The 26098-nt window shown below is 43.3% G+C and overlaps 1 protein-coding gene across 1 annotated transcript in view; it reads right to left on the bottom strand.

Annotated features, from left to right (window-relative positions):
- RAB3B (RAB3B, member RAS oncogene family) overlaps positions 1-26098 on the bottom strand; it is an 82595-nt gene that overhangs the window by 22489 nt on the left and 34008 nt on the right. The window contains exons 3-4 of the mRNA XM_019018484.4: positions 6569-6687; positions 2595-2719 (exon numbers count right to left, since the gene is read on the bottom strand). Coding sequence (XP_018874029.1) covers positions 2595-2719; positions 6569-6687 — 244 coding nt within the window. The remainder of the gene's footprint in view (positions 1-2594; positions 2720-6568; positions 6688-26098) is intronic.

The raw sequence follows: 26098 nt of genomic DNA, 5'->3' as shown, positions 1-26098 counted from the left end.
AATGGCCATACAAGGTGGCTCATGCCTATAATCCCAGCACTTTGGGAGGCTGAGGTGGGCAGATCACCTGAGGTCAGGAGTTCGAGACCAGCCTGGCCAACATGATGAAACCCCGTCTCTACTGAAAATACAAAAAATTAGCCGGGCATGGTGGTGGATGCCTATAATCCCAGCTACTCAGGAAGCTGAGGCAGGAGAATCACTTGAACCCGGGAGGCAGAGGTTGCAGTAAGCCGAGATCGCCCCACTGCACTCCAGCCTGGGTGACAAGAGTGAAACTCCATCTCAAAAAAAAAAAAAAAAAAATCTTAGTGAGAAGGGCTTGGCATGCTGGTATATTTTTTTCTAATACATATCCAAATATGTATTAGAAAATAAATACAGAAAATCATCCTGCACAATTCCAGTGGCGTGAGTCCCCTCTTTGGGTAACACTACTCCAGACTCACACCATCCAGTGATTTATGGTTCCCTGACCCACAAGGCAGCTCCTTGCCTCTGCCAGGGTTATGCCCCTGCCTGGAATGCCCTTAACTCTCTTCTTCACTTGACTGGTCCTACTTATCTTCAAGACTCCACTTGGGCATCATGTTCTCTGATCCCAGAAGAATCACGTTCCTCCTCTATGCTCCCCCAACATCCCTCTGTCACAGCCCTGACCAATTGGACTATGACTGTTACTGTAGGCTCTCTCACTGGATCGAGCTTATTCAGACCAGGAAATGTAGCCTATTTCACAGCTCAGGGCCTAGAACAGAGTAGGCACTCAGGAAGTCTTCACTGGACAATAAAATGAGGTACCCAAATACTTAACATCATAAAATTAATCAAAACATATTTTTGCATCCTCCGTGCCCGGCCATATGCTAGGCACAGTAGGCACAAAGACAAACAAGATTCATTTCCTGTCTGCAGGGAACTTTCGGGAGACAGACAAGTAAATGAGTGCATCCAACTGTGATGGGTACTGTGACTCTTTTACGTATGGGGTGCATTGAGAGAACAAATAAAGAGCTCTGGCAGGGGGCTGGGAAAGGTTTCATAGAAGATGTGAAGTGTAAGCTGTTTTGAAAGCTGAGTGGGGTCTCACCAGCTGGATGAGGGTAGAAGATGGGGAGTAGAAGAGAGCATTCCAAGCAGATGAAATATAGTCAGTCCAGGGAGAGTGCTGGGAGCCTCCAGGGAGACTACAGGTTGAAAGCCTAAAGGGACCATCTAAAGTTCACCAGGTGTGGGCTTCATCACTTGCTTATTGGTCTATGGACCACATGGAGGCACTTTCTGGACTCTGAGAACCTCTGTGATAGTGTAGAGACAGCAAGGCCCAAGATGACCCAACCTCCCTGTTTATTAAGCACTTACAGTTTGCTACAGTTTACAGGCCACCTTGGGGAGAAAAAAGTATACAACACACACACACCCACATACTCATAATACAAATATATAAAACACACAATTCACACTTGTATTTTATACAGATTACCCACCTATAAGCCCAAATATCTGTTCTTCAGAAACTGTCAGAGACTTTAAACTCTCCACTCCTCAATACTTACAACACTAAGGATGTGAGATATACTTAGGGAGACTGGCTAAAAGCTAAGCAGTACATCTATTCTAGAGGAAGATTTCAAACTTTCAAACCTACAGGCATGGAACTCTTTTTGTAAGGCAACCTTACCCTGGACCCCAATACATAAAATAAAAGCTCTTCTTTTAAGCAAAGGTAGGTAGAGTTCTGCTTTGGGGCCACTGAGACATGCCTGGACACCTAGGCCTCAAAGGAGCACGAGGATCAAAATATGTTAAGCTAGGAAAAAGTCAGGACATCGATGAGCTACATACTCAAACCACATAGTTTTGTTCCTTCATACTATTACTTTTGTTGTGAATTGTGTTTTGGTGAGAAGCATGAATTTGCATTGAGATAAACTGTAAGAACAGCATATAAATACTCAGTGCTGGAAGGATGTTTGATATTCAGGACATGGTCACATTCAGCATACAGAGTCTGCTCTACAGTTGATGATGAAGAGTAGTGCTTCTCTGGAATAATGGGTTTGTTTTTATACTAGGACACTCTAAACCATGTAACTGATTATGTTTCCCTCTTGGTAAAGGTTGCTAGGAAGCTCAAAGACAACATTTTGGCCCCAACTCTTGCAGGTGTCCAAGAACTTAATACTTACCCTAGCTTCCTCTTATTTTTCCCTCACCCTTGCTTTCCCTTTGCTCCAATTTTCTCACTTATTTATTTATTTTTATTGTTGTATTGTGACCATTTTTATAAGATATCTCAAGTCCTTTGTGGAAGGAACTGGTAAAAAAAAGAGTTTATAAATTTAAAATTTATTTACATATTCAATATAACAAAATATATACATATCAAAAATGATGAATTATCTAAAACTCACAGCACAAAGCCCATATGTACATCATATGAATATAAAACAATACACACAGATCACATAGGTACATAATTCACAATCACAACACTAATGTCATAAATACAAACACACTCGTGCCCTGTTTACCCCACTCTCATGAGCAGGTGTACAAATGCACACATGCACATACATGTGTCATGTACATACCAAGCTGCTCTGCAAGGAGCCGGCCCTTCTCAGTGGGAACAACCCTCTCTTCCTCCATGTCACACTTGTTCCCCACCAGAATAACTTGTGCATTGTCCCAGGAGTAGGTCTTGATCTGAGTAGCCCTAAAATGAGATAGAAAGAGATATGTTAATCATATTCCTATAGACTGAATGTCTGTGTCCCCACCTCCAAATTTACATGTTGAAGCCTAATCCCCAATGTAATGGTATTTGGAGGTGGAGTCTTTGGGATGTAATTATGTCAATGAGGCTAGAGTCCTAATAAATGTGTCCATATAAGAAGAGAAAGAGGCTAGAGCCCTCTTTCTCTCTTGGCCATGGGAGGATACAACAAGAAGATGGTTGTCTCCAGATACTGGAGCTGCTGGCACCTTGATCTTGGACTTCCTAGCTCCAGAACTGTGAGAAAGAAATGTCCGTTATTTAAGCTACCAAGTCTATAGTATTCTTGTTATAGCAGCCCAAACTGACCAAGACACATACCCTCCTATGACAAAAAGAAAACTGTGAAGTGTGAAGAAATGGTTTCTCTTCCACAGGACTAGCAACATCCAAGTTATTGCCAATTAATTCAGCTGAGGACAGACAGATACCTGTCCCTGCTGGCTGTCACAGATGCTGACTCCTAAGCCCTAGCTGCAAACCTCATCCATCTTTTTCAAGTCCACCTCTACCATATCTGGCCATCCCTCTCCTCACTGGGCAGAGAGGTCTTTCTAAAGCAGGTATTTGATCACAATGAATCTTTTCTTAAAAGCCTTCTCTGGCCCCCAGCTAGCTATGTGATCAAGTCCAGATTCCTCAGTTCAAGATCACTCATGCTGTGTCTCTCCAGCCTCATTACCCATTCTCCTGCCTCCCTAACCTTTTTACTCATTCCCCAAAAGCTCTTCCATGGCTTGTGCTTTTGCCTACACTGGGAAGTCCTTCCCCACAACTAACTCATCCTCCAGGGCCCAGTGCTGATCCCACAACACCTTGAGGGGAGCCTCTTCAAGCTTCTCCTAGATCCACTTAGCCTCCACCTCCTCCTATGTGATTCATAAACCTTCCCTGAAGCCTCGGATTATGATTATTTGCAGGAACCAAAATGTCAGCAGTGGTTACCTTCATATAAGATGATTATAAGACTTTTAAAAAATACTTTTCGGCCGGGTGCGCTGGCCCACGCCTGTAATCCCAGCACTTTGTGAGGCCGAGGTGGGCGGATCACGAGGTCAGGAGATCGAGACCATTCTAGCTAACACGGTGAAACCCCGTCTCCACTAAAAATTAAAAAAAAAAAAATTAGCTGGGCGTGGTGGCAGGCGTCTGTAGTCCCAGCTACTCAGGAAGCTGAGGCAGGAGAATGGCGTGAACCCGGGAGGTGGAGCTTGCAGTGAGCCAAGATCGCATCACTACACTCCAGCCTGGGTGACAGAGTGAGACTCCATCTCAAAAAAAAAAAAAAAAACCTTTTCAAATTTCTGTACTTTTCACATTTTTAAAAGTGAGCATGTATTACTTCTATAATTAAAAACAAAATTTTAAGAGGAAATAAAAAAGGACTCTTTTATATTATGAAGACATCTTTTTGTGGAGATGGGCCTAACATTCCCCAAAGACCCCATCAGGTAGAAATGATTTCTTCCTCTTTTGGTCTCCTGCACGTTCACCATGACACCTATTACACTTGGCTGAATTTCTCTCTCTCCCTGAGGGCAAGGACCGGCCTATTCATCTTTGGGATGCCAATACCCAGCACAGAACACACAGCAAAGAAGGTGTCAGTGAATGCTGATAAATGAACGAGCCAGTGAATGGTTAGTCCTGAAGCAGATCTTGAATCTGACTCTACCCTGACACTGACAACCTAACTCAACCCTAACTGCAACCTGAACCTACTACTGACCCTGCTCTTAAAGCTGATCTTACCACCAACCTTCTCATTTATGGTGAGAAGCCATTCCCTCAAACGATGGAATTCATTCAGCCACCACTTCTTGTGGGCCCACAGGAAACATGGCCCCATTCTGGGCACTGGGGCTTGGATGGCAGGTAGGGGTGAGACTGAGACCAAGTTACCCACAGACAAAACTCAAAGGCCAGGGCTTGGGAGAGACAGACCCTCAGTCTTCAGACTCAAGGCAGGTAACTGGGGCCAGCTCTCCTTATCTCCCATGCTACTCTTTCTTTCATCTTCCTCCCTTCTCCCACCCCATTTCCTCTCAGTTCCCAGGTTAGCAACAAACTCAGGTTATTCTTGGAGGAATCGTCACCAGGTGTTAAAGTCACTGTGTTCCTGAGGCAGAATGAACAGAGACTGAGGGAGGGAGGGAAGGGGGTCAAGGCCAACAGGGAAATGGGCAGTGTGGAGACACTTCAGGAGAGATGTGATGAGAGAGAAGAGGAGGAGCAGGGAGAGGGGAGGAAGGGAGGAAAATGATGAGTGGAGAGAGTAAAGGGAAGGGGAAGAGAACAGAGGAAGGAGAGGAGAAAGACCCAAGGTAGAGGGAAGAAAGAGTTATTTAAAAGGAAGGGACAGAAAGGAGGAAGAAGAGGATAACCAGGAGGCAGAAAAGGAGAACACAGACCCCCAGGAACATGCTGATGACACCCTGAACTGCTGGTCAGAACAGGGGAGTGCAGCAGGCAGCCCACAAGGTCACTCTCAGCTCAAGCTGTGTATGTGAAGCCAACACAGCTTCACACAATTATGACAACTGCTCCCTGGGAGAAGCGAAGTCCTTGAAGGTCACCATTAGGCAAAAGGGAGAAGGAGACAAGCCCAGCACTGGCCAGCACTGCTGCTGTGTGCCTGGTCTGCTCGGCCTCTCCGATTCTGAAGGACAGCCACCACACAGATGTCCCACCTTCCCCCATCCTCATCTGAGCGGGGACACTGGGTCCTGGCCCTCCCTCTCACGTGTCCTTCCCCTCAGGCTCCCTTCTCCTGGGAATCGTGCCCCAGGAGGAAAGCTATAAGTTGCTCAGAGGTTGCAACTCTGGGGTGCTGTACTGATTTCCATTGCATATTGAGCCTTGATGAACTTGGACTGTATGTGCTCCTGGACACCTGGCTCAGCCCAGGGATAAACTTTAAGTGCTACGTGGATTCACTCTCCACTGGAGCTACAGTAATCTTCCTGAAACACAAATGTGAACCTGTTGGTTTCTAATTCATACGTCATCACCTGTGGGACAGAATCCAAACTCCTATAGCAGCACACAAAACCCTTCATGACCTATGCCCTTTAACACTCGCACCTACCTTCTCACCTTTGCATATCTGTACTCATTTTCTGGAACATCCTTATTCATTTGTCCCTCAGGCTAACTCCTGTTCATCTTACAAAATGCAGCATATGTGTCAGCAACTCCAGGGCACCTTCTCTGACTCCCTAAACTGGGTCAGAGAGCCCTCTGCTGGGTTCCCACAGCCCTGATGCCTCGCTTCATCACTGCACCTAGCACACATTTTCTTTTCTTTTCTTTCTTTTTTTTTTTTTTAAGATAGAGTCTCACTCTGTTGCCCAGGCTGGAGTGCAGTGGTGTGATCTCAGCTCACTGCAACCTCCGCCTCCCAGGTTCAAGCAATTCTCCTGCCTTAGCCTCCTGAGTAGCTGGGATTATAGGCACGTGCCACCACGCCTAGCTAATTTTTGTATTTTTAGTAGAGACGGGGTTTCACCATGTTGGCCAGGCTGGTCTTGAACTCCTGACCTCGGGTGATCTGGCCGCCTCGGCCTCCCAAAGTGCTGGGATTATAGGCGTGAGCCACTGCACCCGGCCTATCACATGATAATTTCATTCCTGCTTATGGATCTGTCTTCTGCTCTCATCTGTAAACTCCTGAGGCCAGGAACCATGTCTGATTCATCTGGGCTTCCCTAGCACACAATACAGGACCTAGCACATGTTAGGTTTTAATGAACAGTTTGCTAAATGAATGAATGAATATAAGTCTCATACCAGTCTTGGACAGCATTGAAGGACTCTTCATTGGTGATGTCATACATCAGAATGAAGCCCATGGCCCCACGGTAATAGGCTGTTGTGATGGTCCGGTACCGCTCCTGCCCAGCTGTGTCCTGGGCAGGAAAAGAAAAGAAACAATCTCTTAGAAAGTCTTCTTTGGTTCCTAAAAAGTCCCCAGGACAATTAACTAATAACCCAAGACATTTTTTTTTTTTTTTTGAGATGGAGTTTTGCTCTTGTTGCCCAGGCTGGAGTGCCATGGCGCGATCTCAGCTCACTGCAACCTCTGCCTCCTAGGTTCAAGTGATTCTCCTGCCTCAGCCTCCCGAGTGGCTGGGATTACAAGCATGCACCACCATACCCAGCTAATTTTGTATTTTTAGTAGAGACAGGGTTTCTCCATGTTGGTCAGGCAGGTCTCGAACTCCTGACCTCAGGTGATCCATCTGCCTCGGCCTCCCAAAGTGCTGGGATTACAGGAGTGAGCCACCGCGCCCAACCCAAGGCATATTTAAGAAGCATCTATTATGTGTCTTGTATTGTGCTTGCTGACTAGATTAAAATGATTTTTTAAATCTCATAGAATTTAATAAGCATAATTAAAATCCTAAAGGAAAAGTGGACAAGAGGCATGAACAAGCACAGAAGAAATGTTGAGTGGGTAATTATTACATAAAAAGTTTTAACCTTATTTTTGTTTCTTTTTTTTTTTTTTTTTTTTTTTTAAGACAAAGCCTTACTCTGTTGCCCAGGCTGAGAGCCCTGGCACAATCATAGCTCACTGCAATTTTGAATTTCTGGGCTGAAGCAATGCTCCCACCTCAGTCTCCGAGTAGCTGGGACTAAGGTTTTGTGCCACTGTGCCCAGCCCCTTATTTTTAATAATAATTCCCATGATTGATAAGCGTGCAGTGAAATATACAAATTCACATCTTGCTTGTGGGACTGGAACTTGGTTTAGCCTTTCTGGGAATCAATTTGGAAGTCTTAAGAGCATTAAAAATGTTCATACTCTTTGACCCAGAAATATTCCTTCTGGGAATTTTTCCCACAAAATTAGAAAAATTTTCCCTATAAAAATAGAAAATCAGACAAATATGTATGTACAAAAACACATTTGTTAAAACTTTATCTAGACAGTGAAAACATATCATCAGCTTATATATTCAACAATAGGAGAATGGTTAAAATGTAAGAATTTTTATGTAAGTTCATGTATGTAAGAATATTTAACGATATGAGACAATACTTGTATGTGTGATCTATTAGTTTTGTAACTATATGTGCACAGAAAAAAACAGAAGAAACACATCAAAAGGTTAATAGAGATTTTCTCTGAATCAGAGACAAGAATTACTGAGATTTTGATTTTCTTCATGTAATTTTTTTTTTTTTTTTTTGAGACAGGGTCTCACTCTGTGGCCCAGGCTGGAGTGCAGTGGAGCAATTTTGGCTCACTGCAATCTCCACCCCCTGGGCTCAAGTGATCCTCCCACCTCAGCCTCCTGAGTAGCACACCACCACACCCGGCTATTTTTTGTATTTTTAGTACAGATGACATTTTACCATGTTGCCCAGGCTGGTCTCAAACTCCAGAGCTCAAGCAATCCACCCACCTTAGCCTCCCAAAGTGCTAGGATTACAGGTGTGAACCACTGTGCCCAGATTTCTTCATGTATTTTTATTATCTCTACAATGAGCACGTATTACTCTTATGTAAGGAGAAATAAACATTTTTTCAAAAAATGACTTTAAGACAATTCTTAATCACAAGTAGCTCATAGTCTAGTTGGAAAGACAAACACGTAAGCAAGCAACAAAGACAAGACCAACAGCAAAGGGTTATCGGGGCACATTGGGATGCTTCCAAATTTTCCACACAGTCCTCGTGTGAGGGACCAGCCAATCTTCTCTGTATCATTACAGTCTCAGAATGTGTGATGCTTAAGCATGTATAAAACATGTCCTCATATATTATCTCATTTAAATTCTATGAGATTCCAGTGAGGTAGGTGTCATTATTATTTACACTTTATAGTTGAGAATGCAAAAATTGCAGAAAGGGCAAGTGACTTTCCCAAGGTCAAGGTCATAAAGCTGGTGACAAAAAGGTAGGCCTTAAATCTGGGACTTTTTTTTTTTTAAAGAGACAGGGTCTCACTCTGTCACTCAAGCTAGAGAGCAGTGGCACAATCATCATAGCTCACTACAGTCTTGAACTCCTAGGCTCAAGTGATCCTCCCACCTCAGCCTGCCGAATAGCTAGGACTACAGGCGCTCGCCAGTGTACCCAGCTTTTTTTGTTTTGAGACAGGATGTCACGCTGTCATCCAGTCCTGAGTGCATGATCACAGCTCACTGCAGCCTCAAATTCCCAGGCTCAAGTGATCCTCCCACCTCAGCCTCTCAAGTAACTGGGACCATAGGCATGTGCCACCATGCCTGGCTAATTTTTTTTACTTTCGTAGAGACAAGGTCTTACTATGTAGCCATGGCTGGTCTGGAACACCTGAACTCAAGTGATCCTCCTGCCTCAGCCTCCCAAAGTCCTGGGATTACAGGCATGAGCCTGTAAAGCCCAGCCAAATCCAGGACTTCTGATTCCATGTCTAATGCAGGTACCACCACAACTCCATCAATGAAAGATTGATTTATTCACAAGCATCTACTGAACACCATCTATAGTTATAATAAAAATAAATAAGGAGAAAGATAATTTCAGTATGCCACTATTTTTATATAGGTTGCACCTGTTATCCACAAATACTAGAAAACCCTGGAGAATATATGTTGTTACTCTCATCTTACAGGTGAGGAAACTAAGATTCATTCAGAACTAATCTGTCTCTCTCCTGCACCCATTACAACATATTGCCTTAGCCATGAACTATACTTAGTGTGATAATAACATAGAACAACCACCACCCCTGCCCTCAGGAAACCTCAGTAGAGTTGTGAAGGCGGCTAAGATATAACAGCAAATTGATAATTAGCAATATGAGGTAATATGTCATCAGCACCAGATAAGTGGTATAAAAAAAAAATGAGTTGGCTGGGCATGGTGGCTCATGCCTGTAATCCCAGCACTCTGGGAGGCCGAGGTAGGTAGATCATCTGAAGTCAGGAGCTTGAGGCCAGCCTGGCCAATATGGTGAAATCCTGTCTGTATTAAAAATACAAAAGTTAGCCAGGTGTAGTGGTGTACACCTGTAATCCCAGCTACTTGGGAGGCTGAGGCACGAGAATCACTTGAACCCAGGAGGCAGAGGTTGCAGGGAGCTGAGATGGCATCATCACATTCCAGCCTGGGTGAAAGAGTGAGACTGTCTCAAAAGGAAAAAAAAAAAGAGTCACACAAGTTCAGGTAAAGTAGAAACATCGTGGTTTGGGGTAGTTATGGAAGATGTCAAAGTGGAGATAATATATCCTTTAGGATAGGCTGGGTTCTTCAGGAACAAGCAATCCCAAATCTCAGTAGCTTAAACAACAAGGCTTTATTTTTTATTATTATTACATATCCATTAAGGATTGGCTGGGTGCTCTGCTTTTTGTCATCTTTATTCCAGGATAAAGACTGACAGAGCAACTACCAGAGGGGAAAAAAGTATGTGAGTCATGTACTGGCTCTTAAAACTTCCACTTTTCCCATTTCACTGGCCAAAGCAAGTCACAAACCCACACCCAACTTTCAAGGGGTAAGAAAGTGCAATACTATCATATGCTCAGGAGGAAAACTGGGACTATATGGTAGAAGGCATAATGATTCCCATGGGTGGAATCTGCACTGAGCCCAGGAGCATCACATGAAAGTGTGCTTATTTGGCAATATAAGAAGAACAACTTTTCTAAAGAAGAGTTTTCCTTTTCCAAGTAGAAAAGTAAAGGAGTGGTATTTTGGAAGAAGGGAGAGTTTTTGACAGTGAGTACTCCTGAAGAACTTCAGGAACAGTAGGGGATGGGACATAGGTAGGTGATGAAGCTAGAAAAAGCTCTGAATACTATGCTATGGGGTATGGACTTTATTTTTTAAGATCAAAGATTTTGAGCCAAGGGATTAACATAATTAGATCTGAGATTTAGAAAGATCACTCTAACAATGGTGTAGAGAATGGACTGGAAGGAGAAGAGATAGGAGGCAGGAAGGCTGGTTAGAAGATCTTTGCAGTAGTACAGGTCAGACTAAATAAGAATCTGAGCTAGAGTGGTAACAACAGGCATAGAGTAAGAACAGATTCATTGAGGTATTTAAGAGGTAAAATTATAGGGAATGGTGATAGATTAGATGTGAAGAGAAGAAAAGCAAAGATAGCAGTTGTTTCTGTCAGGGCTTGGCTTCTCCATGTCCTCAGCAATTCAGCTCTGGCCCAGACTTGCAAAACCTTACTCCATAAAACAAAACCTGCATCTAACACACTCACCCTCCTTGGAGAGCATATGAATCACCATCTTCTTTTCATTGAGCAAGGTCTTTGAGCATCTTACTCTCCACCTCAATCAGCTTATCAAAGTATTCCTTCTGACAACACACAGCAGTTCTCCCTATGAGTTCTGGAAGATATTTTCTCCAGCTCATGAGTGAGTGGGAGGATAAATGAATAGGTGAATGGATAAATGAGTGAATGAATAAATGAGGTTCTGAACATTTAACACTGGAAATCTTAGACATTATTGAGAGAAATCTGCCATATCCACATCAAAGCTCTGTGTGTTTGTGACTAAGAAACATTGAAGCAGTATTTGATCCACTCCTCCTATGCCCTTGCCTCTGCTTCCTGAGCTCCTCAGAGCCAACTCCAAGAATAGACCTCCCACTGATCTGTAGGTTCAGTCCCTAAATCCTGTCCTGCAGGATTTGGAATTAAGCCACTCTTCCTGGTCTAGAAGCCCAGGCAGGATTTCTGAGCGCCTGCACTGCCATCAGGCCTCAGCTCTCCTCAGTCTCCCTAAACTATGCCCTGTTATTCTGTGAGAGTGTCGAGTCTTCCATCTCTGCCTGGAGCCTAGCCCTGTGCCCAAGCTCTCCAGCAGAAGAGTCTTGTCACCCAACTGAATCCCAACTAATTAGAAATTCTGGTATATACCCCATAAATGAGTTTGGACATGGAGTCAGTTTTATCCCAGTACTACCAGTACGTAGCACAGGGCTGTGCACACAGTAGCAATTTAACCACTGTTTGTTAAACAAAAAGGCCATATAGTCTTGAGGTTAAGACTGTGATCTTTGGAGTTAGGCTTCTGGGTGTGAATCCCTATTCTACCACTTACTCACTATGTGACTATAGTACACAGCCTCTAAAATGGCTTCTAAAATGTCTCCTGATATTCATGCTTTTGTGTAATCCTCTCTTTGGGCAACTTACCTATTGGAGCCTTAGTTTCTTTATCTATGAAGTGGGAATAATAATAATACTTCATTTTATTGCACTTCAACTTATTACACTTTGCAGATATTGCATTTTTTACAGATTGAATGTTTGTGGCGACCCTATCTCAAGCAGGTCTATCAGAGCTATTTTTCCAACAGTATGTGCTCACTTCATGTCTCTGTGTCACATTTTGGTATTTCTCACAATATTTCAAGTCTTTTCATTATTATTATATCTGTCATGTTTATCTGTGATCAGTGATCTTTGATGTTACTATTGTAATTGCTTTGGGGTGCCATGAACCACACCCATATTAAGGCAGTGAACTTAATGTTGTGTGTGTTCTGAATGCTCCACCAACCAGCCATTCCCCCATCTCTCCCTCTCTTCAGGACTCCCTATGCCTTGAGACACAACAGTATTAAAATTAGGCCAATTAATAACCCTACAATGGGCCCGGCGTGGTGGTTCATGCCTGTAATCATAGCACTTTGGGAGGCCGAGGCAGGTGGACCACTTGAGGTCAGGAGGTTGAGACCAGCCTGGCCAACATGGTGAAATCCTGTCTCTACTAAAAATACAAAAATTAGCCAGGCATGGTGGCAGATGCCTATAATCCCAGTTACTCAGGAGGCTGAGGCAGGAGAATCACTTGAACCCAGGAGGCGGAGGCTGCAGTGAGTCAAGATCATACCACTGCACTCCAGCCTGGGCGACAGAGCAAGACTCCATCTCAAAATAATAATAATAATAATAACAACAACAACACCACAATGGCCTCTAAGTGTTCAAGTGAAAGGATGAGTTACACATCTCTTGCTTTAAATCAAAAGCTAGAAATAATTAAGCTTAGTGAGGAAGGCATGCCAACAACTGAGATGGGCCGAAAGCTAGGCCTCTTGTACCAAATGTTAGCCAAATTGTAAATGCAAATGTAAATTTATTGAAGGAAATTAAGAGTGCTACTCTTGCGAGCACATAAGTGATAAGAAAGCAAAACAACCTTATTGGCAATATGTAGAAAGTTTTAGTGGTTTCTGGATAGGAGATCAAACTAGCCACAATCTTTCCTTAAGCCAAAGCCTAATTCAGAGCAAGGCCTTAACTCTCTTCAAGTCTATGAAGGCTGAGAGAGGTGAAGGAACTGCAGAAGAAAAGTCTGAAGCTAGCGGAGGTTGGTTCATGAAGTTTAAGGAAATAAGCTATTTTCATAACCTAAAAGTGCAAGGTGAAGCAGCAAATGCTGATGTAGAAGCTGCAGCAAGGTTATCCAGAAGACCTGCTAAGATCATTGATCAGGGTGGCTACATTAAATAAGTGATTTTCAATGTAGACAAAACAGCACTGGAAGAATATGCCATCTAGGACTTTCATAGCTGGAGAGAGGTCAATGCCTGACTTCAAAGCTTAAAGAACAGGCTGACTTTCTCGTTAGGGGTTAATGCAGCTGGTGACTTTAATTTGAAGTCAATGCTAACTGACCATTCTGAAAATCCAAGGGCCCTTCAAAATTATGCTAAATCTACCCTGCCTGTGCTCTAGAAATCAAACAACTAAGCCTGGATGACAGCACATCTGTTTACAATATGGTTTACTGAATAATTTAAGCCCATTGTTGAAACCTACTCTCAGGAAAAAATATTCCTTTCATAATATTCCTGCTTATTGACAATGTGCCTGGTCACCCAAGATATCTGATGGAGATATACAAGGAGATTAATGTCTTCATGCCTGCTAACACAACATCCATTCTGCAGCCCATGGATCAAGGAGTAATTTTGACTTTCAAGGCTTATTTGGACCTGGGCAAAGTAAATTGAAAACTTTCTGGAAGGAATTCACCATTCTACCATTAAGAATATTCGTGATTCACGGGAGGAGATAAAAATATGAACATTAATAGCAGTTTGAAATAAATTGATTCCAAACTTTGGAATTATGGATGACTTTATGGGGTTCAAGACATCAGTGGATGAAGTAACTGCAGATCTAAGATCTTGTGGAAATAGCAGGAGAACTAGGATTAGAAGTGAGACCTGAAGATGTGACTGAATTGTGGCAATCTCATGATAAAACTTGAATGGATGCAGTTGCTTCTTACAGATGAGTGAAGAAAATGGTTTCTTGAGATGGAGTCTACTCTGGTGAAGATGTTGTGAACATCCTTGAAATGACAACAAAGGATTTAGAATGTGACATAAACATAGTTGGATAAAGCAGTAGCAAGGTTTGAGAGGACTGACTCAAATTTTTAAAGAAGTTCTACTATGGGTAAAATGCTATCAAACAGCATCACCATGCAACAGAGAAATCTTTCATGAAAAGAAGAATCAATCGATGCAGCAAACTTCACTGTTGCCCTATTTTCAGAAATTGCCACGGCCACTCCAGTCTTCAGCAACCACCAGCCTGATCAGTCAGCACCCATGAACATCAAGGCAAGACCCTCCACTGGCAAAAAGGTTAACACTCACTGAAGGCTCAGATGATTGTTAGCATTTTTTAGCAATAAAGTATTTTGTTGGTTTGTTTGTAACAGGGTCTCACTCTGTTGCCCAGGCTGGAGTGCAGTGGTGAGATCATAGCTCACTGCAGCCTCAACCTCCTGGGCTCCAGCAATCCTCCCACCTCAGCCTCCCAAAGTGCTAGGATTACAGGCCTGAGCCACTATATCTGGCCTAAAGTATTTTTTAATTAATGTATGTAAATTGTTTTAGGCATAATATTACTACACATTTAATAGACTACTACAGTATAAACATGGCTTTTATATGCACTGGGAAACCAAAAAATTCATGTTACTTGCTTTATTGCAATATTTACTTTATTATGGTGATCTGGAACTGAACCTGCAACATATCCGAGGTATGCCTGTACCTACCTCAGAGTTTTGTGAGGATTAATAATGTTATTATATGCGAAATGCTTAGAACAGTTCCTGCTGCTTGGTAAATACCACATAGGCATCAGTTATTGTTTTTGCACTTCCAAAGGCAGTTCCAGGAGCAGGGAGCAGGGCCAGCTTCCCAGGGTCTGCCCTGCTAGAGTGGATGGGTCTCATGCTATATGTATCATTTCCCATTCCACTCAAACCTGCCCAGGGCTGCCTCCAGCCAGAGTGTCAATATAATGTTTCCCTTAAAGAGTAGCAACATGACCTGTTAGAAAGAGAATGGGTGAACTTAAGAGTTGAGCAGGCCTTGGCCTAACTCCCAGCTCTGCCATTCATCAGCAATGTGATTTTGGACTAGTTGGTTATTTTATCTCTCTGAGGTTCAGTTTCCTCACATCTGGAATGGAAATAAAAATGCCTACTTCGTAGGGTTTTCATAATACGATATTTTTTAAGTGTCTGGCTTATAATAGGTATCCAAATATAGAAGTATTTATTATTTAACTTTTAAATTAATTTTTTTTAAGTAATTGAGCCTTAGTTTCCTCAACTGTGAGGTGGTGATAATAATATTATACTTTGAAGTGACTGTGTGAGAATGACAGATAATGTAGGGGTAGAGCCTAGCAGAGCACTGGCCACATGGTAGGTGCTCAATAAAGCTCATAGTAAGTGCTGCTATTACTGTTGATATTGTTGACATTTTTATTTCACTTAAAGAAAAGCGAGGTTGGAAACAACACTCCAGCTCTCACTATCCTGTGCTCTATGGAAAGCAGCCCAGAGAATCACTCCTGAATCTCTCCCTTTTATTTTTAAAAATCACACTGAGGAACATTGATTCTCCTCCTACTGATGAGAGTCAGAAATAGAATCACAGAGGAGATGGGAAGGAGGAGAAAGAAAGAGGAGTGACTCACTGGCTACTTGAGGAAGGAGACCATGTCATCAAGAGAAATCAGTTCACTTCTACACAACAGACATTCATTGAGCTCTTCATATGGGCAGAGGATTATGCCAGAGAACAGACACGAGAGTGACCACCACTGCTCTAGTCTCCCATAGCCTGGTCTGTGTGGCAGACAGACATGTGGGCAAGACAGAAGGGGACTAATGTTAACTGAACACCCACTATGTTCTGAGCACTTTGGTAAGTGCTTTATATATGAGACCCATTACATTATTTGTGGTAACAAAATAACACTGTTAGTTGAGCATTACTACATGCCAGGCACATGTTAGTAGGCACCTTTCTTATTTTATTTTATTTTCAAAACACTCTTCTGAAATACTACTATCTCTATTTACAGATGAGGTAAAGTTTTAAATAACTTGCCTAAGATCTTGCAGTCAGTTCATTTCAGACTGAGATTCAAACCTGGTCTGTCTGATTCCAAAGCCTGTGCTGTTTCCAGGATGCCGTTTACGTCATTTCTCTTAATTGTTATATCAGCTTGAAGGAGGACAAGTTTGAGTCCCCAGTTGATACATGAATTAACTGAGGCTCATGGAAGTTAAGTAAATTGCTAGGGTCACAAACAATAAGGAGGCAGACAGAATCCAAATTCTGGCCAGGCACGGTGGCTCATGCCAGTAATCCCAGCACTTTGGGAGGCCGAGGCAGACGGATCATTTGAGCTTAGGAATTCAAGACCAGCCTGGGCAATATGGTGAAACCTTGTCTCTTCAAAAAATACAAAAATTAGCTGGGCATGGTGGCATGCTCCTGTAGTCCCAGCTAGTTGAGAGGCTAATGTGGGAGGATCACTTGAGCCCAGGAGGTGGAGGTTGCAGTGAGCTGAGATTGCACACTGCACATCAGCCTGGGCGACAGAGTGGGACCTTGCCTCAAAAAAAAAAAAATTCAAATTCTGTCTTGACCAAAGCCTGTGCATTTTCAACACAGCCTAAAGTCCAACCTGATTTGTATTCTTGATTCTCTTTAGCCCCCAAGATCCTCTGCAGCCTCCCAATACAGGAAGTCCTCTAACCATGTCTAAGGCTTCCAGGCACCAACAATCTCCCCTCCACCAGAGCATAAGATTGGAAATCATCTAGAAAGCTGAAATGAAATCACATGTGATCCAACACACACTCTTCATTTCTTCGTAAAGTTTTCCACACGGTCGTCACACATGCCACATTCATTTCTGCTCTATATCTCTGTTCATGCTACTCTCTGCCACAATACACCCTCTCCCAGCTTCTCTGCTTGTCTTGACCATCAGATTTTTGGATTTTAGGGTTAAAAGGAAACCTTAGAAGTCATTCAGTCCATCCTCTCACTTAAAATAGGAATTCTTTCCACAATATCCTTGTATTGAGTGCTTCCAACTTGGACACCCACCCCCTCACAAAGCAGCCATTCCACTGATGGACAGTTCTGATTATTAGAACATTTCTTCCTTTTGTTGAGCTGAAATCTACATACAGTAATTTCTACTCACTGATTTAATACTGTTCTCTGGAGACACAAAGAATAAATCTAATTCTTTACTCATGTGGCAGCCCTCCAAATATTCAAATCCTTACACTTCCTTAACTCTTAGAGTTTACAATGTTTTTTTCTTATTATCTCAGTTTATTCCCTGAGAAACCCTGTGAGAGAAGGACCAATATCTCTATTCTATAAAAACGGCAACTTGGGCTTGAAGAGGTGAATGACAGGAAATCATGAAAACGGGCTTAAATAAAACCAGGTCTTCTATCTCCCAACAGACCATCCTCTTTCACAAGGCTACTTCACTGATTTAAATCTCTTGTCACAGGGGCCTTGACTATTAGCAGAACAGCCAGAGAAGAGTGAAGGGAACTTGAAACCAGGTGAAGGAAGATGTTTAGCCATTGAGGGGATAGTACTGCTATCTTCAACTATTTAAAGCACCTAAAGGCACTTCTCTTTTCCTTTCTTTCAAATCTTCACTTGGTACTGATTCTGTGCCAAGCATTGGTTAGGTCCTGAAGACAAACAGATGAATACAAGCCGGTACTTGCTTAAAGTCTACAGTGTCTGTTACCATAGGAGGTAAACATGTATTGGGTGGGGGTTCTGAAGCGGAAGAGGCCCATTCCCAGAGAGCCTTCCTAGTGCCCTTCCCTGAGGTAACGCTCTCTCTTCAGAGCTCAGCTCAGCAAAGAAGCTGACCATCCTGGAAAAGTCACATGCTCCAATTATATGCTTTCCTGGCACCATGAGCTTCTCCTTTGTACCACTCACTCCCACTGTAATTTTGTATTTATTTGTGTAATTATTTGATTAAGGTCTGTCTCCCTTGCCAAACTACCAGTGCCACAAGAACAGGATGTCTGGTTTTGCTTACTATTGCATCTCCAGTGCATGCCACAGCACCTGGAACACAGGGCCAGAGTGTTCCAATAAATATTTGTTGAAAGGATAAATGTATGGGGGTGTCTGTAACAATTTGGATAGAGCACACAGAATGTCAGATGGTCCTTTGGAAAAATCCAAACCTTCCCATCTCCGTCTGCTGGCCTCCCAAAGCCTACAAGATGGAGTCCAAGCTTCTCAGTAGATACAGACCCTTCAGGATCTAGCTCAGGCTTCCCTGCTAGTTCCTTTCCTATCATTCCTTAACTGAAACAGTGAGCTCCAGTTTTTGCCTTAACCACTTGTGGTTTCCCAAACATGCAGCTCCTTCGCACCCCTGGGCCTTTGCATATGCTGATCTTTGCCTGGAATGCCCTTGCCTTCTATAATTCACAAACATATTCAAAGGTCACATCCTCTGAAGTTTTCCCTAACCTTCTTTCCCCACTAATTCCTCCCCTGCCCTTTAAATGTTTGCCATTACACTGGCACAGGATTTTTCTCAGTCACTTTGCCAGGCTCACAGAAGGAGACACCCCATCAACTCTGGCCCTCAGGGCTGCAACTGAGGGCAAGCCTCCAGCACAAATCCCGTGGCCACTGCAACTGCACATTCGGCCCCTGGCGGGAGGGGATGTGTGAGTGAGCAAGTGCAGGGTCCAGCCAGCCATTCCAAGTGCTGACATGAGAGCAGGCTTTGTGAGGGGCTTATGGCTTGACCAGGCATGTCACCCCAAGGGGAAGGTGGCAGTGCCCAGGCAGGGGTGCCTGCAACCCCAAAGCCCCAGAGGGGTGTTACAGTGTGCTAATTAGCTCTTGCAGCCCCATCAGCAGCAGCCCAACAGACAGTGGCATGCTAACAGCTCAGTCAGCTCCTTGCTCCACTCTAGCCCACAGCTCCGGGACTGGCTTGGCCCCACCACTGCTTCTGTCACATGGGGTGGCTGCCTTCCACCGGTGGAGGGCAGAGGGCCACAGTGCCACAGCCTTTTGGGTACTTGCATTCAGTGGGCCCTAAGCTCTTGTCCCACATCCAAGAAGAATGAGGAAACATTGACAACTGTAGGGTGATGAGGGTGGAGAATTTTATTGAGCGATGAAACAGCTCTCAGTAGAGAGGGATCAGGAATGTGGGGTCTCTCACCCAAAGTCAAGTCATCTCTCCCAGTGTGGCTGAGTCTGGGGTATTTTTAGGCACAGGACAGGGGAGGGGTGGGCCATGGGTACTACTGGAAAAGGCAACATTTAATTGGTTAAAAAGCATTATTCAAAAAGAACCAACCAGGAAAGGGTGGGCAAACAGGAACAGAAGTTCTCACTCTGGGTCATGGGTTTCATCCAGAACCAGCAGCAGTCCAGGCTATTTTTGGCTTGAAGGTGGGGTTTCATCAGGGACCTGTCCCTATCTGCCTAGGCATTTGTCTGCCTCCTGCTGCTATCAATATCACTGTACACATCACATTTGTTATAGTTACCGGTTTGTTTTTCTGTCTCCTCTTTCAGGCTATGAGCACCCTAAAATCAAGTCATATTTAGCTAACTATCAGGCCCTCAACTATAGCACCTGCCACATACTAGGAACTTAAAAGAATGCTAGCAAAAGAAACTCAAGGGCTGACTGTGCCGAAAAGGGAAAGCTCATTTAGAACTTCAGGATTGGTTGGAATAGGGTCTGTGAGCTCATACATATCACCTCCTTTTTCTGGGCACTTTCCATGTCATAGACAAAGAAAGGGAGGCCCAGAGCAGTGACAACTTGAGAGGTCACACAAAAAGTGAGAGGTTATCTCTGGGGTCTTCATCCCTGGGTCGTGCCCTGTTGCCTGTGCATTCCTCCAGCCAGACTCCTCTCTCTTCCCGTCTTCAATCCAGGCAAGATTAGTGGATGGGGATGATGAGCACCAGGGAGGCAGGTAATGAGAACTTTCAAGCTAGCTTTCCCCCATGCGCTACCCTCCGACCCACAGCTGCTCAGCTCCAAGTGCTTTGTTTTTCTGCAGCAGCTGAGAGCTGAGACATTATGTCCCATGGGAATGGAAGGAAACTGGAAGGGGAGAGCTCTTTAGGAAGGAAAGAGCAATTCAATAGAGCTTGGAAGACACAGAGGACTGAAAGTGGTAAAAATGGTCCTTTGGAGCTAGCTTAATATTATAACTATCTGTCCTCAGCCATATAGACCACATTATAGAGCACCCTACAGTTTACAAGTACTTTTATTACATCATCTTACAGGAGCCTGACAATGATTCTGTGATGCAGACCTTTTTTTTTTTTTTTTTAACAATTTCAACTTTTGTTTTAGGTTCAGGAGGTAAATATATAGGTTTGTTACATGGGTATACTGCATGATGCTGAGGTTTGGGGTATGACTGATCCCATTACCCAGGTAATGAGCATAGTACCCAATGGGCAGTTTTGCAGCCCTTGTCCCCAATGCAGACATTTTAGAACCAGAAGAAATCAATCTTAAAGTTCATCCAGTCTGACTCCTTTCTTTTACAGATAGAAAAACTGAGACCTAGACACTCAGTGACTTTCCCAAGGCCACATAGCTCCTTATTTTTAGGCTCAACGAGGACTCAAATTCAAATATTCTGACTCTACATCCAGTGCTCTTTCTAGCCCACCATGTGTCATTGTCACTACTGATTTACAGGTAATGAAAATGGAGTCAGCCAGGTGCAGTCACTCATGCCTGTAATCCCAGCTGAGGTGGGAGAATTGCTTGAGCCCTGGAGTTGGAGACCAGCCTGGGCAACAAAGTGAGACTGTGTTTCTACAAAAAATCAAAAAATTAGCTGGGCATGGTGGCCTACACCTGTGGTCCCTCAGCTACTCAGGAGCCTGAGATGGAAGAATCACTTGAGCCTAGGAGATGGAGGCTGCAGTGAGCCATGGACATGCCACTGCACTCCAGCCTGGGTGACAGAGCAAGACAATGTCTCAAAAAAATAAATAAGTAAATTGGAGTCCAAGAACACATAGGTAGCAACTGGTTAGGTCCTTGAGGGCAGAGGGTAGAAAAGAAGTCACTGGAATCCAGGATTAAGGATTCTAAAGCGCCTCCCTGCCCTCTGTAATCCTATCTAACCTTTGAGGTCCAGGTCAAAGTGCACCTTTTTTGGGAAGTCCTTCAGGACCGTGTCTAAATTCATCACCATTGCTTCTGGCCTTCCACAGAATGTACTTGGACCTTTATTTTAGTGACAGCAGAGCACAGACCATTAAAGACAGAAAGCCCTTATGAGAGTAATTAATTCCACATATATTCACTGATCTTAGCCCATGCCATGTGTGATCCCTACCCTCAGAACACTCACAGTCTAGTGGGAAAGTTAGACACATGTGAATCCTATGAGAGGTGTACATACCCATTTCACAGATGGGAAACAGGACCCCAGAGAGATGAATGCCCTGTATTCTTATTTTTGGCATTGGTCTCTCACACAAAGCCCTCAAATACTCTAAACTCAAAAACACTCATGGATATAGCTATTGATTTCCATGATTTCCACCAAGATAAAAGCACTACTTTTTACTTCAAGTGGATTAGCTGAAGGTCATAGGGCTTCCTTGCATTGTTCCTCAATGTATGTGGCATATCTTAGGTATTCAATAAATATTTTTTAATGAATAGATCATAGCACCTATATCAGGAATTTGCTTCCACTCTCACCTATATCTCTCATTTAGACTGTGGAGGAGGGGCTGTGCCTTGTTGTTTCTGTTCCCTCAGTGTCTAATGCAATACTTGGCACCTGGAAGATACTCCATAAATACTGAATGAACAAAGGAATGAATAAATGAATAAAGGAATGAACAAAGGAATGAATAAATGAAGAAAAAAGAAGATAAAAAGGAAGAAAAATGAAAATAAAAGAAGGATGGATAATATAACCTCTTTGTTGCCCTAAATTAAAAACGTGACATCACCCCCAAACACACCCCTTTCCTGGAAACTCCCTCTTTCCTCAGCTTCTGTGAAGTTTCTCTTCCCCTGTTCTCTCCCTTCAGCTCTGCCGGTTCCTGCTGTGTCTCCTACACTGGCTCCTTATCCTCCCCTGGGCCCTCACTTTCAAGTTTCAGATGGAAATTTCCAACTGTCTGCTGGGCATCTCCACTTAGCCTGAAACCATCCAACATGTATATGGTTGACTATTAATTATGACCTATTTCATTTGTGTCTTCTCCAGCTCTTAAGCCCTTATGAGCACCCCACACGCATCTGGGCATATAGCAGTATTCTAAAGATGCCTGCAGAATGAACCATCATTCATAATATCCCAGTGTTTTGGCATGGACAAATTTAGCATCAGAGTTGCCAATCCATTTCCTCATCACTCTTTTTGCCTTCAAATTGACATCAGCACCATTCACAGCATTCTGAGAAGTCTCTCTGGGGAATTTACTTCATATGCCACCTGCTGTACCCTTTATGTGACTCACCCAACTCCCCTTCGAGACAGGAAAATGTGGGGAGAGAAGTGAGGTGGAAGAGAGCCAGGAGGAAAAAAAGAAGCATGAAACATGATTATACTTAATACATCCCCAGATCACAGCAAGCAAAAGGAAATGAACAGAGTCAGGCCTTGTGCTGAGAAATTGCAGGTGATAAAAGTAAGACTCTTGTCAAAAGACAATTCACAAAAACTAATGGTAGGCCAGGCACAGTGGCTCGCTCCTGTAATCCCAGCACTTTGGGAGGCCAAGGCAGGCAGATCATCTGAGTTCAGGAGTTCAAGACCAGCCTGACCAACATACTAACACATCTCTACTAAAAATACAAAAATTAGCTGAGCGCAGTGGCGCACGCCTGTAGTCCCAGCTTCTTGGGAGGCTGAGGTAGGAGAATCACTTGAAGCTGGGAGGTGGAGGTTGCAGTGAGCCAAGGTCGTGCCACTGCACTCCAGCCTGGATGACACAGCAAGACTCCATCTTAAAAACAAAAAACTAAAAAATACCTAATGGTTAATAAATATACAGATGATTTATACGATAAATAATCAAAGAAATGCAATTGAAATTATGAGATACTTTTTTTAACCTATTGAATTAGCTAAACTAAAATTAAGATAACATTCAGTGTTCACAAAGGTAAAGTAAAATAGGAATTTCACTACCGAGAATCTGTCTAAAGGAAATCATCTGAAACCTAGGAAAAGTTTTACACACAGGGATAATCACTGCAACATTATTGATAACAGCTCCAAATTAGAAAGTAGTTGAATGTCAAACAATGGGGGGAAACTGAGCTTTGAGAGGCCAGAGAATGGGCCTCATTCTTTTACCACTGTTGAGAGTGCCTGACACATGGTAAGTGCAACAAATATTGCTGGATGAATGAATGAATGGATATGGTTCGTCTTTTGTATAAAGTACAATGAACTCATCAAAAACATATAAAGATTTTCTAACAGTGTTAGCTACGCTTATGTTATAATGTTATGTTTAATAAAATTGAATATATAATCTGACCTCAACTATGTTAAAAATTCATAGAAAAGAAACTGGAAAGGAACCAACCACCAACCCAAATGTCAGTAACATTTTCTTCTTTATGCTTGGCTGTGATTTCAAAATATGTTTTAAATAAGCATATACTAACTTATACATTTAGAAAAAAACTAAATCCTTAGTAAGCACTGGCAGTTGCTATTCTTATTATTATTACCAATCCAGGGAGAAGGAAGTATAGGAAAAGCATGTGAACCAACCATGAGTGGATCACTGTTGTAGCTGGAGGACAGAGTTCATGTACTACTTATTCTCCCTACTCGAGTGTGTGTTTGAAATTTTCCATAATAAAATAGCTTAAAAAAATAGAGAAGCCTGAAACAGCACAGCATTTGGGGAGAAAGCAAGCAGTTCCATTTTCAATGGTTTGTAAAATACCATATTTCATAGATTCTCAGATGTCCACTTTTTCACATTTTAACATCTTTAAAAAAGGATGTATCTTAGAATTGATAGCATCTTAGATTCCTGGAAATGTAGTACTTAAAATAGTAGACAGGAGAGGAAGTAGGAAGTGAGGCTGTAGCTAGATCACGGAGGTCTTGAATGCCAGGTCAAGGTGCTTGGATGTCGTCCTGACGAGAACAGAAAGCCACTGAAGGGTTTAGTGTGTCCAACATAGGGCCTATCACCCGGAAGACATTCAGTTAGTGTGTGCTAAATAGTAAGGCCACTGAGGATCAGGTCACTGCTTCTTCTGCCAAAGGCCAGGGGGCGTTGACCTTTATGAGCGAAGTTTGAGGCCTTGCCCTCCCTCTCCTTCTTGTCGTCTCATGAGTTCCAGTTCTCTCCCGTTTTGCAGGGCAGAATCATTGGGTTGTATATTAAGGTGATTTTTCTCCCTCTAATCCCCCAATTACTTCTATTTTCCTGAAAGCAATAAATGTTTCCCCAGAAGCTGAGCCAACACCACAGCTGATGTGAATGTCCACAGCCCTGGGTTCTACAGCACCCTCTGACATGACATTCCAAAGCCAAAACCTCGGCTTGGCACCTGGCCCAGGGACTTACTCTTACTTACTCTTTTTTTTTTTTTTTTTTAGACAGAGTCTCCCTCTGTCTCCCAGGCTGGAGTGCAGTGGCGCAATCTTGGCTCACTGCAATCTCTGCCTCCCGGGTTCAAGCGATTCTCCTGCCTGAGCCTCCTGAGTAGCTGGGATTACAGGTATGTGTCACCACACCCAGCTACCCAGCTAATGTTTATGTTTTTAGTAGAGACAGGGTTTTACCATGTTGGCCAGGCTGGTCTCAAACTCCCGACCTCAAGTGATCTGCCAGCCTCAGCCTCCCAGAGTGCTAGAATTACTGGCGTAAGCCACTGCGCCTGGCCCCAGGGACCTATTTCTGAACTCATTTCCAAATGGAGACACAAGGAGTTAACATATACAGAGCAGGCAAGAGGAGTTCAGAGACTTAACTAGATAGAGAAATCAGGAGTCCAGGATCCCCATCCTACCCTGGGCTGTTTTCCCTCTGGTCTCATAGCTGCTTGCTTTCAGGAGTTGGCCCAAGTCACCATAGCAGACGAGTCCCCTGAGGATCATTTGCATACAGGTGGCAGAGTGTTCTAAAAATAGGATCAACACTCATCTCCACAAAACAAATGCCTTGAAATTTATTTACAAGGGACAGGGGACAAACATCTGAGGAGCGAGGAAGAGCCTGTCAGAGGCAGCCTGACAATGAATGGCAAGGGAGCCACACAGCTGTGAGGCTGGGAGGCAGGAGGCCTGGGTATGGTTTAATCCTACCACTAACTTGCTTTGTGGGCTTATGAATACTGTGCACCCTGGGCCTTGGATTCTCCTCTTTAAATAGGGATATTAGACTAGATTACTTTTTTAAGGCCCCTTCTAGCTCTAAGGAGTCAGGATAAATAATAATTGTTATAATCAAATAATAATAATTGTTAACACAAATTGAGTACTTACTAAGTGTCAAGCACTGTGACAAGCACTTTTCATGCACTACTTCATCAGTCTTCATAACCAGCTCTTTGGAGTAAGACAAATAAACTGAGAGGCACAGGGAGGTTAAGTACTTCCCCAAGTTAGCAAATGTCAGAGCTGGGAGTTTAACCCCTATGTTATACTGCCTGCTAGGATGCTAAACTTATCCCTGGTTTTCTAACCTAACAATTTCACTGCCTTCAGCTCTTGCCACCCCTCTCCATTCTTTTCTCCTCAGGTTCTGACCAACCTGGACAACTCCATAGGCCCCAAATATTGTGTTCCTCTAAGTCTCGGTGCTTTGCTCATGCTGCACCCTCTGCCTGGATTAGCCTTTTCCCCTTCCCTGCCAAAGCAGTTGCTAATTACCATTCCAGTTCAGCTCAAATGCTTCCTCCTGTATGACTCGCATTTCCTCCCATACCCACAGGCAGAAATAATGACTGGCTACCATTTGTTTAGACGGGCTGTGCC

The sequence above is a fragment of the Gorilla gorilla genome, chromosome 1 (genome assembly GCF_029281585.2).
Source record: "Gorilla gorilla gorilla isolate KB3781 chromosome 1, NHGRI_mGorGor1-v2.1_pri, whole genome shotgun sequence".
In the NCBI taxonomy this organism is placed as follows: domain Eukaryota; kingdom Metazoa; phylum Chordata; class Mammalia; order Primates; family Hominidae; genus Gorilla; species Gorilla gorilla.
Note: the sequence above shows the minus strand (reverse complement) of the source record. Positions and strands in the feature narration are given on the sequence as shown.